Source organism: Pan troglodytes, chromosome 13 (genome assembly GCF_028858775.2).
Source record: "Pan troglodytes isolate AG18354 chromosome 13, NHGRI_mPanTro3-v2.0_pri, whole genome shotgun sequence".
NCBI lineage: Eukaryota > Metazoa > Chordata > Mammalia > Primates > Hominidae > Pan > Pan troglodytes.
In genome coordinates, this window is record NC_072411.2 from 105,239,295 (window position 1) to 105,255,627 (window position 16,333).

The 16,333-nt window shown below is 40.0% G+C and overlaps 1 protein-coding gene across 17 annotated transcripts in view; it reads left to right on the forward strand.

Moving 5' to 3' along the window:
• The first annotated feature begins 6,688 nt into the window (after nt 1-6,688).
• Nucleotides 6,689-16,333, forward strand: part of NBEAL1 (neurobeachin like 1) — a 210,354-nt gene continuing 200,709 nt past the window's right edge. For 10 of the 17 annotated variants that reach the window (XM_054680089.2, XM_009444030.5, XM_525997.8 and 7 more), the window contains exons 1-2: nt 6,730-6,868; nt 8,042-8,322. In XM_054680089.2, the coding sequence (XP_054536064.1) occupies nt 8,272-8,322 (51 nt within the window). In that variant the 5' untranslated portion in view covers nt 6,730-6,868; nt 8,042-8,271. Of the gene's footprint in view, nt 6,869-7,360; nt 7,751-8,041; nt 8,323-16,333 lie in introns of those variants that run through there. The other 7 variants (XM_063791573.1, XM_063791574.1, XM_063791575.1 and 4 more) reach the window with 3 other exon arrangements.

Below are 16,333 nucleotides of genomic sequence, written 5' to 3' on the forward strand. Positions count from 1 at the left end.
ATGCCTGTCTTTACTGCAATCTCTAAACATAAATTGTGAGGATTTCATGGACACTTATCACTTCCCCAATCAATAACCTTGTGATCTCCTATGCCTGTCTTTACTTTAATCTCTTAATCCAGTCATCTCGTAAACTTCGGAGGATGTATGTCACCTCAGGACCCTGTGATGATTGCATTAACTGAACAAATTGTAGAGCATGTGTGTTTGAACAATATGAAATCTGGGCACCTTGAAAAAAGAACAGGATGACAGCAATGTTCAGGGAACAAGAGAGATAACCTTAAACTCTGACTGCCAGTGAGCCGGGCGGAACAGAGCCATATTTCTCTTCTTTCAAAAGCAAATGGGAGAAATATCACTGAATTCTTTTTCTCAGCAAGGAACATCCCTGAGAAAGAGAATGCGCCCCTGAGGGTGGGCCTCTAAAATGGCCCCATTCGGTGTGGCCGTTTTCTATGTTCGAGACTGTAGGGATGAAATAAGCCCCAGTCTCCCATAGTGCTCCCAGGCTTATTAGGACGAGGAAATTCCCGCCTAATAAATTTTGGTCAGACCGGTTGCTCTCAAACCCTGTCTCCTGATAAGATGTTATCAATGACAATGGTGCCCGAAACTTCATTAGCAATTTTAATTTCCCCCCAGTCCTATGGTCCTGTGATCTCACCCTGCCTCCATTTGCCTTGTGATACTCTATTACCTTGTGAAGTATGTGATCTCTGTGACCCACACCCTATTCGTACACTCCCTCCCCTTTTGAAAATCCCTAATAAAAACTTGCTGGTTTTACGGCTCAGGGGGCATCACAGAACCTACCGACATGTGATGTCTCCCCCAGATGCCCGGCTTTAAAATTTCCCTCTTTTGTACTCTGTCCCTTTATTTCTCAACCTGGCCGACGCTTAGGGAAAACAGAAAAGAACCTATGTGACTACTGGGGGCAGGTTCCTCGATACTCAAGAGATATTTTAATATATTTTAAAATAAATGAAAATGAAAATACAACTGATGAAAATTTGAGGAATGTAGCCAAAACAGAGGGAATTTTGTAGCATTGAATATTAGAAAAAAAAAGATCTAAAGTCAGTAAGCTTTTACTGTAGGAAACCAGAAAAAGAAGAGCAAATTAAATCCAAAGTAAGCAGAAGAAAAGAAATAACAAAAATTAGAGCAGAAATAAATGAAATTGAAATAAGAAATTAATAAAGGTAATCAGCAAAACCAAAGGTGTTTTTTAGAAAAGATCAGAAAATCTGAATGCATATAGACAGGCTAGCTAAAAAAGTGTGAAAGTGTGGATAGAAGAGAAAGAGCTTCGATGGGATTTAGGAAAGGAATGTCAAAGAACAAAAACTTGACCATATGTCTCCAGATCTGCCCAAGGGAAACTGCTCTATCTAGCAGAACCAAGTATCTGCTTCGATTGGCAGGTTGCACATAGTGGAAATGGCTGCATGAAAGCTATTATAAAAGATGATACTACCATCACATTAATCCAATTAGTTGTACTTGTTATGACTCATGATGAAAAAGCAACCCTGAGAATATAATTTACTTCCCTATACATTTTTTTCTATGGGGAGATAATGCCCTGACCAAGAGATATGAATAGTCCAATTGCCTTACCAGGGTTTTTTGTTTTTTTTTTTTTGTTTTTTTTTTTTTTGACAGAGTCTTGCTCTGTCACCAGGCTGGAGTGTAGCGGCAAGTTCTTGGCTCACTGCAACCTCTGCCTCCTGGGTTCAAGAGATTCTCGTGCTTCAGCCTCCCAAGTAGCTGGATATTACAGGCGTGCACCACCATGCCTGGCTAATTTTTGTATTTTTAGTAGAGATGGGGTTTCACCGTGTTGACCAGGCTGGTCTTGAACTCCTGTCCTCAAGTGATCCACCTGCCTCGGCCTCCCAAAGTGCTGGGATTACAGGCATAAGCCACCATGCCCGGCTGGCAGGTATATTTTTTCATTGTTAATAAATTTAGTGGCATTCTAAGGTTATATCTGGTGAGATGAACTGAAACTCATAGCTCTGACATAAACTGAGACGCTGAGTGCAAGACCATTTAAATTAATGTGGAGGCCTTTTTCATGAAAATCAGGCCACATATATACTTTTAACATAAAAGGACAGGCTATTTTAGAAGCTGCTGGGTCATATAGTCTTATGAAAGAAAATGTTCTGAAGGCGGTAAATGTGTTTATCTTAAGGTACACTGGGAGAAAAAGTAGCTGTAGTTTCATTGGTAGAGAAACATCTCAATGTTGTTGAGGGGCTCACTCATGAAACCAAAGCTTATCCCCACTCCTGGGAGCCATCAGAAGCCTCAACAGAGGAATAATGTTGGCATCTAGCTGACACCTAGATGTTACCTAAATGCGGCAGAATTTGCCAGGCTTAAGAAGGGGCTGGGATCCACCCTTTCTTATTCTGTGAGTATAATGCAGACATTATAGAGGGGAATGGTTTAAAGACAGGACTATGGGGAAGAGACACAGGCGAACTGAGAACCAAGAAACTAGGGATTATCCAGGAGGGACATCTTATTAAACCCATGCAGTGTGGTGTTGTAATTATTGCCTTGTATGTGGTACAAAGGAAAGAATTATCTAAACAAAGGCATAACTCCTCATCTCCCCTTACTCTCTGTAGCTTTAGGGAACATTTGCACCCTTCAGAAAAATAACTACTTAATTCTCTACTAATATCCATTGGGTATTTTGTCTAAAGGAAAAGGGAAAGAAGATATTAAACTGGGGTAATCCTGGTTCACAGAAGTTTGATGGGCACCAGCCTTAGTTGAATTATCATACGGAAAAGAGAATCAACTAGTAGACTCCTAGAGACAATACGGGTAAGTTTTCTGAGTTTCTCCTTGTCAATGCATAGCTTGAGATCTCCTAGGAGACAGAAAGAAGGGACACACAGGTTACATGTTTTAGTTCTTTGTGTGTTTATTAAGGGTCAGTCCTCTGGAGTCTTCCTATTTGCTGGCAAAGCTGAGGACTGCCTCTATGATAGACACCAAAGCAAAATACTGCTATCATTTGAGTCCCAGTAGGGACTGTCATGTGGCATCTTAGACAATGTATTTCTGTCTTTCTAGCTGTAACTGCAATAATGTCATGCTTGGAGATTCAATGCCTATATGCAGCAATTGGTTTGGTTTTGTGTCACAGCCACAGATTATACCTCTACAAATCTGTGTCACCAGTCAGACGCAAGGGGAAGAAAATAAGAATAGATGGATGAATCCATGCAAATCTATCAGTACTGCCTCCAAAACCAACCAAATGCATTTTGTATTAACTGTAGGAAACTTTCAAAGTGTGGTTGTGAATTAGCAGCACTGGCATCGGTTGGGAGCTTAATAGACTGCTGACCCACTGAATCCCAGCCCTACAGAATCAAAATCAGCATTTTAACAAGATCCTCAGGTTATCAGTATGCACGTGAAAGTTTGAGAAGCAAGTTGTACCATATTATCAACTTTTGTTTATAGACAACACATTTATTACTTTTTGCTCTAGTTTACAAATTATGTTTTATAGTGCTAGTCTTTTGAAGAGTCCAACATGCTGTAAATTAACAGTTTATAGAAAAACTGGACGGATTCAGGATATAGAGGCATATGGTGAAAAAGCTAATTTCTTTCATTCATATTAGCCTGGAAATATTTATTGAATTCCTACTGTGTGTTCCAGAACTGTTCAAGAACCTGAAGATATAGCAGTGAACAAGTCCCTGTTTTCATGGTGCTTACATTTTATTAGGGGGAACACACACTGGACCAACAAATGATATATTAATATCAGCTGATACGTGCTACAGTGAAAGAGAAGGAAGAGACGTTGCTATTTTGGCAAGAAGGGTCAAGGAATGCTTCACGGATACGGTGATTCTTTTCATTTTATTTCACTTTTTTAGAGACAGGGTCTTGCTCTTTTGCCCGAGCTGCAGTGCAGTGACATGATCATAGCTCACTGCAGCCTTGAACTAATCTCAAGTGATCCTCACGCCTCAGCCTCCCAAGTAGGTAGGGCTGCAGGCAAGTACCACCACACTGGGCTAATTTTTTTCTTAATTTTTTTATAGAGGTGGGGGTCTCACTGTGGTGCTCAGTCTGGTCTCGAACTCCCAGCCTCAAGCAATCCTGCCTTAACCTCCCGAAGTGCTGGGATTACAGGTGTGTGCCACTACACCCAGCCTGGATAAGGTGGTTCTTAAAGATTTTGTGCAGCCCGGGCACAGTGGCTCACACCTGTAATCCCAGCACTTTGGGAGGCCAAGGCTGGTAGATCACCTGAGGTCAGGAGTTTGAGACCAGCCTGGCCAACATGGTGAAACCCCATCTCTACTAAAAATACAAAAATTAGCCAGGCGTGGTGGTGGGCGCCTGTAATCCCAGCTACTCAGGAGGCTGAAGCAGGAGAATTGCTTGAACCTGGGAGGTGGAGGTTGCAGTGAGCTGAGATCACACCACTGCACTCCAGCCTAGGTGACAGAGTGAGACTCTGTCTCAAAACAAAAAAAAAAAAAAGAAAAAGATTTTGTGCAGACATCTGGGGAAAGAGACGTCCAGGTAGAAGGGTTAGCATGTGAAAATCCCTGAGGCTGGAGTGTGCTTTGTGCCTTTGAAAAGCAGCAAAGAAGTCATGTCTCAAGTAAGGTAAGAAAGGCCAGAATAGTTAGAGAAGTCAGAGAGGAAAATGTTGGAGGAAAATGAAGTAGGTCCTTGCAGGCCTTTTAAAGTGGAATGGGAAGCCATTGGAGGCTTTTTAGCAGAGAAGTGACATCTTACTTCCATGTTAAAAGATCTCTGTGTTTGCTATGTTGAGAATAATCCACGGATTGGGGGTAGAGTCACGGGCAGAGTCAGGGAAACAAGTTGGAAGGCTATTACAATAAACTAGAAAATATTTTGTATAACTTAAACCATTTTAAAGACAGTAGCCACGGCTAGGTGCAATGGCTGACGCCTGGAGTCCCAGCACTTCAGAAGGCCGAGGCAGGAGGCTCCCTTGAGCCAAGGAGTTCGAGACCAGCCTGGGCGACATACGAAGCCCCTGCCTCTAATTTAAAAAAAAAAAAGGAAAAGAAATAAAGATAGTGGTTACTACTACTATACCACCATCCATTTAAGGAAGAAAGTGTGGAGAGATGGTTAGGTATATTTTGGAGATATAGCTGAAAAGATTAGATTGGAAGTGAAGTACATGAGGAAGACAGCAAGCACACTTCCTAGGTTCTTGTACTGAGCAAGTACAAGAATAGAGTTGCTAAGTACTAAAATAGGGTATCCCAAAGGAAAAGTATATTTTCCCCCCAAAATTTTGACATATAAATTTCACATGCCTAATGGACAACCAAGGAGAAATGCTGAATGTAAAATGTAATTTCAGGATAAAAAATTGAAGGTGTAATTTGCAAGCAACTACTCTCAATTCTGCCATGGTAGAGTGAAAGCAGCTATAGGCAATACTAAAGGAATGGGCATGGTTGTGTTCCACTAAAATTTTAGGACACTGAAACTTGAATTTGAATTTCGTCTAATTTTCACATCTCAAAATATTGTTCTTTTGATTTTCGTTAAGCAAGTTGCAACCAGAATGGACTGCAAAGCCTATAACATTTACTGTCTGGCTCTTTTTATTTTATTTTTATTTTTTGAGACAGTGTCTCGCTCTGTCGCCCAGGCTGGAGTACAGTGGCGCCATCGGAGCTCACTGCAACCTTCACTCCCAGGTTCAAGCGATTCTCCCACCTTAGCTTCTAAGTAGCTGGAACTACAGGCGTGCACCACCACGCCAAGCTAATTAAAATTTCTTTTGCAGAGACAGGGTCTCATTCTGTTGCCCAGGCTGATCTCCTGGGTTCAAGGGATTCGCCCGCCTAGACCTCCCAAAATTCTGGAATTACAGGCGATAGCCACTGCGCCTCGTCTCTGGCTCTTCACAGGCAATTTGTGGATCCTTGTTACAAATGAAACAAGATGGGACATTAGTTGATCATTTTTGAAGTTGGGTGACGGTATACAGGGTTTCGTTATACTAGTTTACTTTTGAATATACTTGAAATCTTTCACAATACAAAGTTATGGAAATGTTTAGGTTTAACAAAGGTGAGTTATCTTACGCGTTTTTCTTTCCTTATACAAAAACCAAATCTCTCTGAAAGTTGTCTATAGTTAGTAAACGCCTTTTGCTTCTTTTCTGAAAAAGAAAAACCCTTTCGAAGTCTTTAGTGGTGGTAAAATAAGCCCTTTGGATATGACACTCGGTGACGACGAAAGCAGGCACAAAAGGAAAAGAGGAGTTTTTGGGGGGGGGTGTCTGTGTGTGTTTTGTCTTTTTACATTACTCTAAATTCCCAGAACCAATCCCGGTTCTACAAATAAGTGAAACAAAATCCCCTTTAACACCGTAGGGTCTCACGCCCTCAGATGACTCACGGAAATGACGCCATCAGCAAAAGCGGGGCGGGCGTAGACGTCAGCACGTCAGCCCTCCTCCATGTCCAGTTGAGGGAAGGCTCGTTTCAGTGCCGCGGTCGGCGCCCGCCAAGGGATGGGCAGCCAGAGCCTGTCGACTGCGGCTGCGCAGGTATGCTGGGGCGGGGCTTCAGGTCACCCCGCCCATCCCCAGCCTACGCGACCATTGAACAGCTGCCGCTCGAGGGCTGGGTAAATCCTCAGCGGCCGAAATGATTAGCCCAGGGGGAAGCCCCGCCCCTTGCTCCTCCCGGCCTCCCGCCCCGCCCCCATGTCCCGCCCGTCTGCCTGGCTGTGGGGTGACACGGGGCTTCGCCTTGGGAAGGGGTCGAGGGAAGCAGTTAGACGGCGGCCGGGCGGCGGCTGCCGCGCGGCACACAATGTGAGCGCGGTGATGGGGAGCGGGCCATTGGGAAGAGGGGGCGGCATGGCAAGAAATGGGAGGGCCCCGGTGTTTGGTGGTGGAGGGGCTGCAGAGTGAGGGGGGGCTGTGAGTGGGCTAGGCTGTCAGGGAGTGTTTCGATACTGTAGTGCAGGCTGGGATCGCGGTCGGGAGACTCCGAGTCCGCATTCCTCAGTTCTAGAGCTTCTCTTGGCAGCTCGGCACACCTTAAGTTTGCCTCTGTTTGGGTTGTCTTGGGATGTGAGGAGGAAATTAAAAGATTCCCCCAAACACTTCGATGCTTCTTTGGGAAGTTCCTCGCCGGTGTGTGCGTGCCCACTTCTCTTGGATGGAAAGGTGGAGAGGCCAGGTGGGCGGGTGGACTTCCACTCTCCGAGGATTGTTAGAACAAACGAACTGGGAATTCCTCCCCCGCCCCCACGCCCTGCCCTGCAACACAGCAAACAGTCCCAACTACTCCACCCCCACCCCACCCCAGACGGAGTCTTGCTCTGTCGCCCAGACTGGAGTGCAGTGGCGTGATCTGGGCGCACTGCAGCCTCTGCCTCCCAGGTTCAAGCAATTCTCCTGCCTCAGCCTCCTGAGTAGCTGGGATTACAGGTGCCCGCCACCACGCCCGGCTAATTTTTTGTATTTCTTTAGTAGAGACAGGGGTTCACTGTGTTGGCCAGGCTGGTCTCGAACTCCTGACCTCAGGTGATTCACGCACTTGGGCCTCCCAAAGTGCTGGGATTACAGGCGTGAGCCACCGCGCCTGGCCCCAACAACTTTGAAGAGGAGACCAGAACAAGAACATTCTGAGAGCTTTGATGTATTTGAAATGTCTGAGATGTGGGCCTTTTCCTTGTATCTGTACAAAAGGTATGAGTGGGAAGGGAGTCTTGCTCCTTATTCTCACTGGACGCATTCTTGGTTATGAACATGTACCCATCTCTAGGAGTCTGTCTGCCCTAGAGGATTCTATGGTGGACATACTGTGTTAGCTGTGATGTTTTCCTGAAACACAAGTTTCTATGAAATCTAATCAGTCCATGTGAAAGTATAGCGGGTTGTTTGTGGGAAGTGAAGAAGATACATCTTTAGTTTTTGATAAGTCTAGATTTTTTAATATGGCCTCTTTTTCTAACCTGTGGATGTTTTTCTCTTTCACAGATTTATTTAATTGCCCAACTACCACTGATGAAGATATATTGGAGTGACTGCTGAAATTGCCTTTTTGTTTTTAACCAGAGGACAGTCCATTTGTTTCACTTCTTTTTGCTTTCCTTACTGCTATGAGCTTTACTGTAACGGCTGAAAAACTTGGAAAATAAAATGGACATGCTGTAGTCTTGAACATAATTTTTTTAAGGAAAACTTAAAGTGCCAGAGTGAAAGCCAGAATGGCATCCAGAGAGAGGCTCTTTGAACTTTGGATGCTTTATTGTACAAAGGTAATTGCTTTCCTTTTTATTTTTATGTTTTAAAATACTTTATTATAAAATTTGTGACTGGCAGTAGTAACACTTTATTTAATAGATAATAGTGTATTTAGTCATAATGAATAACCCCAAACTTAAAAGCATTTAAAGGATTTTCTGTTTTCCTCTTTTTCAGGTTTGAACACACATACAATATTGGCATACTGTTAAAAACTGTAGGGTGCGGCTTTTATTTGATACTTATCCCCAAATGATCCTAAAATTATATAAGTAAAGTTATGCCCTTAAGAGAAAAATAAAATATTTTTATTTTTGTTTGTGCTTTTCATTTTCTCCCACAAGTGAGTGTAGGATAGAGACATTTTTATGAGAAGGGCATTAAGCATTTTTCTTGGAATGAACCTTTGAAATTGCATCACAAGGTTATTGATTGAACTGCGTGCTGTGTGACTGCCACTAAGTTAGCACTCTTTGAGCATTGTCTCATTTCCTTCTCACTACAATACTGTGAGGTGAATATTGTGATCATCCCCTTTTACTGATGGGAAAACTGATGCAAGGGTTACAGGAGTACTGAGTAGCCGAGAAACACAGTACTACCTGACTCAAGTGCATACTTTTATCCATTTTTACTCCTTAATATTTTTGTCACTCAGAAATAATGTTCTTTCCCCTCCTTGTCTTTATGTGAATTTTTACTTGATAGCTTTGATTTTAGGTTATTGAGAAGAGTACTCCTTAAAAACATGTTTTTCAAGTGAGGAGGTACATTATTACTTTGAAGATACTGGCAAGGGTCAGAGAAACACCCCTAATGTACTATTTGAGTTAATTTAAGTATGTGTGGTGAAATTCTCAAGTCACAGCTTCTGTTTCTGCATTATCCTTTCATGCTCCTTAAAAGGCAGATTATTATTTAACAGTGGTCTCATTTATCTGTCATATTAAATTTAGAGATTACACTGGAATTTTCTTTGACTTCCTGGTTTGATATATATTATAATTGCTAAAGGACATACACTTTGAAATGCTTAATATGAATTTTTAAAATAGCTTTTAGTCTTGCATAATTTAATACCAGAAATGTCTTTTTAAAAATAGACGCTTCCAATAAAAAAGGAATCCAAGTCACCACTTTTGAAAATAGTCACTAACACGTTAACCAAAAATTAAAATTAATTTTTAGTATGAATACCTAGTAGTTTGAAAATGATTTATTTAAAAATACATCAAACTTACTAGGTTTTACTGTTTTCAAAATGATATTGGTGAATGGGGTTACGTGTCTCATTAATAAGTTACATTCTTTTTAGGTATATTTACTATTAAATTTAATATTAAAGCTTATTAAACAGATAGTATAGTTCATTGGCATACACTGAATTTTATTCTTAATGGCTTTTAATATAAACATGCATCCCTTCTCCTTTGAAATGTTAATCCTCAATAATGAAGGCCCCTCACTGTCAGATTTTGAAGCCTATCTCTTCTTGGACAGGAATATAAATCTCATTTTTAGGTTTAATATTTAAATAATTTGTGTGCTTAATAAGATTTAAAATTTTTTCACTTGTTTTGAAAGAATATTTATTTAAAACCGTGATTTTATATTTTACCAGTTAACGGATAAGCTTTTTGTAAGGTAGACAACATTCTCTTCTGCAGACACCTTGAATCAGGTAGCTACCAAATATACCTCATAGATTTAAGTCTTCTTTCTAATGAGGATGACTACCAAATACTGTACCCAGTTGTTCTCTATACTTTTTGCCTTATTATTCTCACTCTAGAATTTAGCCTCTCAAACCAGCTGACTTTTTTTTTTCCCAGCTGACAAACTTTTAAGGCTTTTTTTTTTCACACTTTTAATGAGCTTTCAGACCACTTGAGGACTCAGATCTTCTTATGAAAATATTTTCTACCACTTAGTTTCAAAAGCTTCTTAGACCTCTTTGTGAGCTTGAAATTGTAGTTTAGTTTTGGCTCTGCTGCTGCTTTGTTTTGTAACCTTGAACAAGACTTACCTCTTTGGGTCTCAGTTTTTCTCATTTGTTGAGTAAGCATGTGTGCATGTATGTATATACAGGGAGAATGCTTATCTAACTCAGTATTCAGGTTTTTGTTTGTTTTTACCTCTGAGGGACAAGCAGTTTTTTTTGTTGTTGTTGTTCTTATTCTGTAGATGGTTATGTAGAACTTTTTAGTTCTTTCTTTTTAAAACTTTTATTGTGGAAATTCTCAAGCATGCACCAAGTAGAGATGTTATAGTGAACTCTTTTGTGTCTGTCACCCAATTTTGACTATTACCAGCTCATGTTCAGTCACAGTTTATGTATAACTGTCAATTTGCCCTATCTCCTAATTATTTTAAAGCAAATCCCAGACAATTTATGATCTTATCTGTAAATATTTAAATATGTGTAATAACTCCTCTTAAAAACAATCATGACACAATTTTTAAAATTATCAAATATGTGATCAATGTTCTTACTTTCCTGCTAGTTTCTTAATATTCGTATTTTCCCACTGTTTGGCTCAGTATTTAAAACAAAGTATACATGTATTTTGTTGAAAATATCCGCTAAACATTTTCATGTATAGGCTCCCCTTCACCATATTTTTATTCTTTGCTGTTTATGTGTTGAAGAAACCAGATTTTGACCTTAGAGTTTTCTACAGTTTGAACGTTTTGCTCATTGAATTCCCTTGATTTTATTTAATTGTTCCTCTCTTCTGGTATCTGGAAACTGACCGAACAGAGGCCTGATTGATTTGGGTTGTTTTGGGTGTGGAGGGCTAGAATAATTTATTAGTGTAGCGGCCATCTGTGATTTTTGCCTGTATGTGTTATTTTATTAGGATTTTGCAAAACTGTATAATTTATATTGAGAACTGTCTCTATCAGCATTTGATTACAGTTCCTTAAAGGGAAGGCAGGTGGCATATATGTTTGATTCTCTTTGTCAGTTTTCACAATGACTTAATTTACTAGCATCCTCCCAAGATGATCAATTGTTTTTCTTGAGTATAAAGTCCATCTTTAATGATTAAAGTGTCTGCTGTTTTGTTGCCCTGCTTGGTTTGATGTCTACACAAAACATTGTATACATACCTGATTAAAGAAGACACCTTGGAAGATTTATGAAGGACTGCTTCCGGGCAGTAAGGTTAAGACCTCCTCCACATTTGCCACAGTGCTAACCTTGGCACAGATATTCCACAGTGTATTAACAATAGGTCAATATTAAGGTACCTACCATCACAGCGTTTCTGTCAGGTTTTAAAGTTGTCCCTGAACATTGCAAAAGTTCAGTAGGTCTAGTAGTAGTACTACCTCAGAAATAACCCTTGGGTAATACTGCTTGGTCACAGCAATGCTAAAAGAACGCTAATGGAATATATATGTCTTCTGCCTGGGTTCAATTGTAAGCTTAAATACTAGTGACTAAAGTCCTTTAAGTAGAATTAAAATAAATTACCAGTTTCAGTTTTTAGCAGATGGAGTCCCAATATTTGAAAGAATTTGAGTATAAAACTTGGCAATTTATTTGATTTTATTTTTAATTGATAATAATTTTATCTGATAATTTTAATTGATAAATAATTTTAATTGATAATAATTTTAATTGATAATAATTTATGGGGTACAATGTAATGTTTTGATACATTGTGGAATCATCAAATCAGGCTAATTAACATATCTGTCACCTCACATACTTACCATTTCTTTGTGATGTGCAATTTGGTTTCTTACCAAACTTTTCAGGTCTAACTTCACTTTCTCCTTCTAGGAATAGGCTTTAATTAAATTGTTAGAAACATGTGTCTTCTTCCTAATAGGTTACTTTGTAAACCTTATGTTGTTATTGCATAATACAAGCAGGATGATTTCTAATCACCCAACAGTCCTGCTTTCTAAAGATTCTTTCACCAGTGTATAAGACTATGAATTCAAGTTGTATAGTCTGAACCTAGGCGCAGTGGCTCATGTCTGTAAGGCTCACTGGAAGGCTGAGGTGGATGGATCATTTGAGATCAGGAGTTTGAAACCAGCTTGGCCAGCATGGTGAGACCCCGTCTCTACTAAAAATACAAAAATTAGCCGGGCATGGTGGCATGCACCTATAATCCCAGCTACTCAGGAGGCTGAGGCAGGAGAATCGCTTGAATTTAGGAAACAGAGGTTGCAGTGAGCCGAGATTACGCCATTGCCTTCCAGCCTGGGTGACAGAGTGAGACTCTGTCTCAAAAAAAAAAAAAAAGAAAAACCCCAAATTATATAGTCTGAACTCTTCTTGCCTTCAAATGGTTGTCCCCACCCAGGGTCAAGGATTTGATTAACAGCACATTTCTTATAGCTCTTATAAGTTAAACATTAATTTGAACAGGTTTAATCTTGTATCTGGATTTTAGTTCAGTAGTTAACTACTTCTTGTCTGAGTGTATTTTTCTTAAGTATAGAAGTATTTTAATACTAGTACTTAAGTATACAGTTTTTTGTTTGTTTTGGAGACGGAGTCTCACTCTGTGGCCCAAACTGGAGTGCAGTGGCCCAATCTCAGCTCACCACAACCTCCAGCCTTCTGGGTGCAAGCTATTCTCCTGCCTCCCTCAGCCTCCCGAGTAGCTGGTATTTACAGGCACATGCCACCAGGCCCAGCTAAATTTTTGTATTTTTAGTAGTGACGGGGTTTCACCATGTTGGCCAGGGTGGTCTTGAACTCCTGTTTTTAATAGAGATGGGGTTTCACCATGTTGGCCGGGCTGGTCTTGAACTCCTGACCTCAGGCGATCCACCCTCTTCAGCCTCCCAAAGTGCTGGGATTACAGGCGTGAGCCACTGCGCCCAGCCCAGTATTTTTTTTAATGTCTAAAGATTTCAGGGCAGGTGTGGTGGCTCATGCCTCTAATCCCAACACTTTGGGAGGCTGAGGCAGGTGGATCACTTGAGCTTGGGAGTTTGAGACCAACCTGGGCAACATGGTGAAACCCCATCTCTACCAAAAATACAAAAAAATTAGCCAGGCATGATGGTGCACACCTGTGGTCCCAGCTACTCAGGAGATAAGGTGGGAGAATTGCTTGAACCCGGGAAGTGTAGGTTGCATTGAGCTGAGATCGTGCCACTACACTCCAGCCTGGGTGACAGAGTGAGACCCCATTAAAAAAAAAAAAAATTAGTTTATATATATGTAGTAGGCACCATGTTATTCACTGTATTTTTTGATAATTCACTTTTAACATACAGTAAGAGAGATGGGGTGCTGAGAACAATTTTTGTTTATTATTATATACAAAGTTTTGAGACTCATATATGTGTGTAGAAAAAGACATGTATCGGCTGGGCACAGTGGCTCACGCCTGTAATCCCAGCACTTTGGGAGACCAAGGTGGGTGGATCATGAGGTCAGGAGTTTGAGACCAGCGTGGCCAAAATGGTGAAACCCCGTCTTTACTAAAAATACAAAAAAATTAGCCAGGCACGGTGGCGGGCACCTGTAATCCCACCTGCTTGGGAGGCTGAGGCAGAAGAATCGCTTGAATCCGGGAGGCAGAAGTTGCAGTGACCTGAGATCTCGCCACTACACTGTAGCCTGGGCGACAGAGCAAGACTGTTTCAAAAAAAAAAAAGAAAAAGAAAAAGACATGTATCATAAATTCCCTATCTCAACTGCAACCCTTGGACAGACTTAAGGACGTATTTCTATTAGACACTTAGCCTTTTGGGAGTGCTGCAGTTAGTTGGTCACTAGAATATGTAGAAGAAAGAAACTGAGCCTCTCAAAGTCTTAGATAAGATTAAGCTATTTTTGTTCTGTCTGGTGTAAAGTATCAAATGCGTTAACTGAGTAAAAACATACAAAGTGACTCAAAAGCACAGCATTTTGAAATGTGGCAGTGTAGATTGAAAACCATGGTTCATTTTTGTCATTAGCTTTAAAAATTTTTTTATTTTATTTTATTTTATTGAGATTGAATTTTGCCCTGAACAGTTTTGTGAAGCTGCAGTATTAGAGGTGATATTTAGTCCCAATTCTGTGTCTGATCTTAAGGACCTAAAAGGTTAACCTAGTTTCTTTGTATCTCAGTTTTCTCATCTGTCAAATGGAAAAACATAACTATTTTACATATCTGTCAAAATTTTTTAGAAAAGAGATTTTATTTAAATGTATTTTAAGAGGAAGAGAGAGAAAAATGTAATCTTTATAAGTATTTTGCAGATGTGTGGGTGTGGACATGTGTGTATCAGGATTACTTCCATTTGCCCTTGTATTAATATAATAATAGAGGGCAATATTCTCTTACTATTTTATCAGTAGTAATGAAGCTGTATTCATTAATGTCTTAACCGAGAATGTCTTAACTGATTTTAAATCTGTACTTATTTTTGCTTTCAAGGATAGTGCTTAATTATCTTGAATAATGATTTGAGGGTCCTCCCTACTCTAAACCAAATTTATTTTGGATGTTGATGATGCTCCATTTCCTGCTGTTGCCCTTTGTCCTGCTAAATCTGGAATATGACTGAAATAGATAGTTTTGCAGTGAGCTCAGAGTAAACTTCCTTTTCAGAATAAAAGTTTTGTTTCAAAAAGAAAATAGAATTTAGAGGTGTTTTATTCAGTTAAAAGGCAAGTATCTCTTTTTATACATAGATTTGGGAAAATGGAATTAGTGAATATCTGTTTAATGAGAAAATTATTAACTTGTTAGTACAATTTTGGTTATAATCCTAAATAAGTTTTTAGTAAGATGGACCAATACATATCAACCCTTATAATTTAAGCCACATTTAATAAGTCTCTGGTATGTGCAAAGTGTGAAAATGGCTCTTGATTTTCTATGGCTTAATAACGGCTTTGTATGTAAGGAAGGTAATGTTCTTTGACTCTAAAGAAAAGAAAACAAAATCATTGACAGCCTAGTACTAGTAGTTACCACTTACATGTTTATTTTCAGAATTTAGGTATGAAAGCAAGAAATGTATAGTTTATATCAGTGGACCTGAAATGAAAAACGTTGTTAAGATGCATTAACTTTTTAAATTCTTTCCTTTTGAGCATCAAACTTTAAATTTCCCTGGAAGAAGGTGAAATTGATAGTACTTAAGTGTAAGTGTGGAGTATAATGTGCAGATGTGTAAGAGTCTGAAATAATTTCTTGTGTGGTTTTTTTTTTTTCTGTTTGTTTCGGACAAAAAAAAAACCGTGGTCTTCCCATGCACAGTTAGCTAGACAAGATCACTAACTAGGTTTTCAGGTAAGCATGCTGACTTTTCCATGTTTGTGGGACATTCAGGTAGAAATACTCAATATGTGGAGTTCAGAAGAGAGGTCTGTGCTGGAAATAAAGATTTGAGAGTTCTCATATTGGGAATTATTGGAGGGTTATTATGAGAATAAGAAGAGAAGAAGGTAAAAGGAAGTCCTGAAGAACATTGTCATTTAAGAAGAAGACAGAGTTTTGGAACCAGTCTGGGCAAAACAGTGAGATCACGTCTCTGTTATTTAAATAAATAAATAAATAGGTGACAGAGGAAGAAGAGTTTGTAAGTTTAAATGAGAGAGGAGCCAGGAGTGACTGGGTTGCCTCAGAAAGTACAGGGATATTGGCTGGGTGCAGTGGCTCATGCCTATAATTCTAGCTCTTTGGGAGGGCAGGGTGGGAGATTTGCTTGAGCTCGGGAGTTTCAGTCTACAGTGAGCTGGGATCATGCCACTCTAGTCCAGCCTGGGTGACAGAGTAAGACTCTTTCTCACACAAAAAAAAAAAAAAGAAAAAAAGAAAAAAGTAGTCAGGGGTGTCAAATTCAACATGGCAGTCAAGAAAAGTATTACGGTCCGCGTCTGGTGGTTCACACCTGTAATCCCAGCACTTTGGGAGGCCAAGGTGGGAGGATCATTTGAGGTCAGGAGTTTGAGACCAGCCTGGCCAACATGATGTAACCTCATCTCTACTGAAAATACAAAAGTTAGCTGGATGGGGTGGCATGCACCTGGAATCACAGCTACTTAGGAGGCAA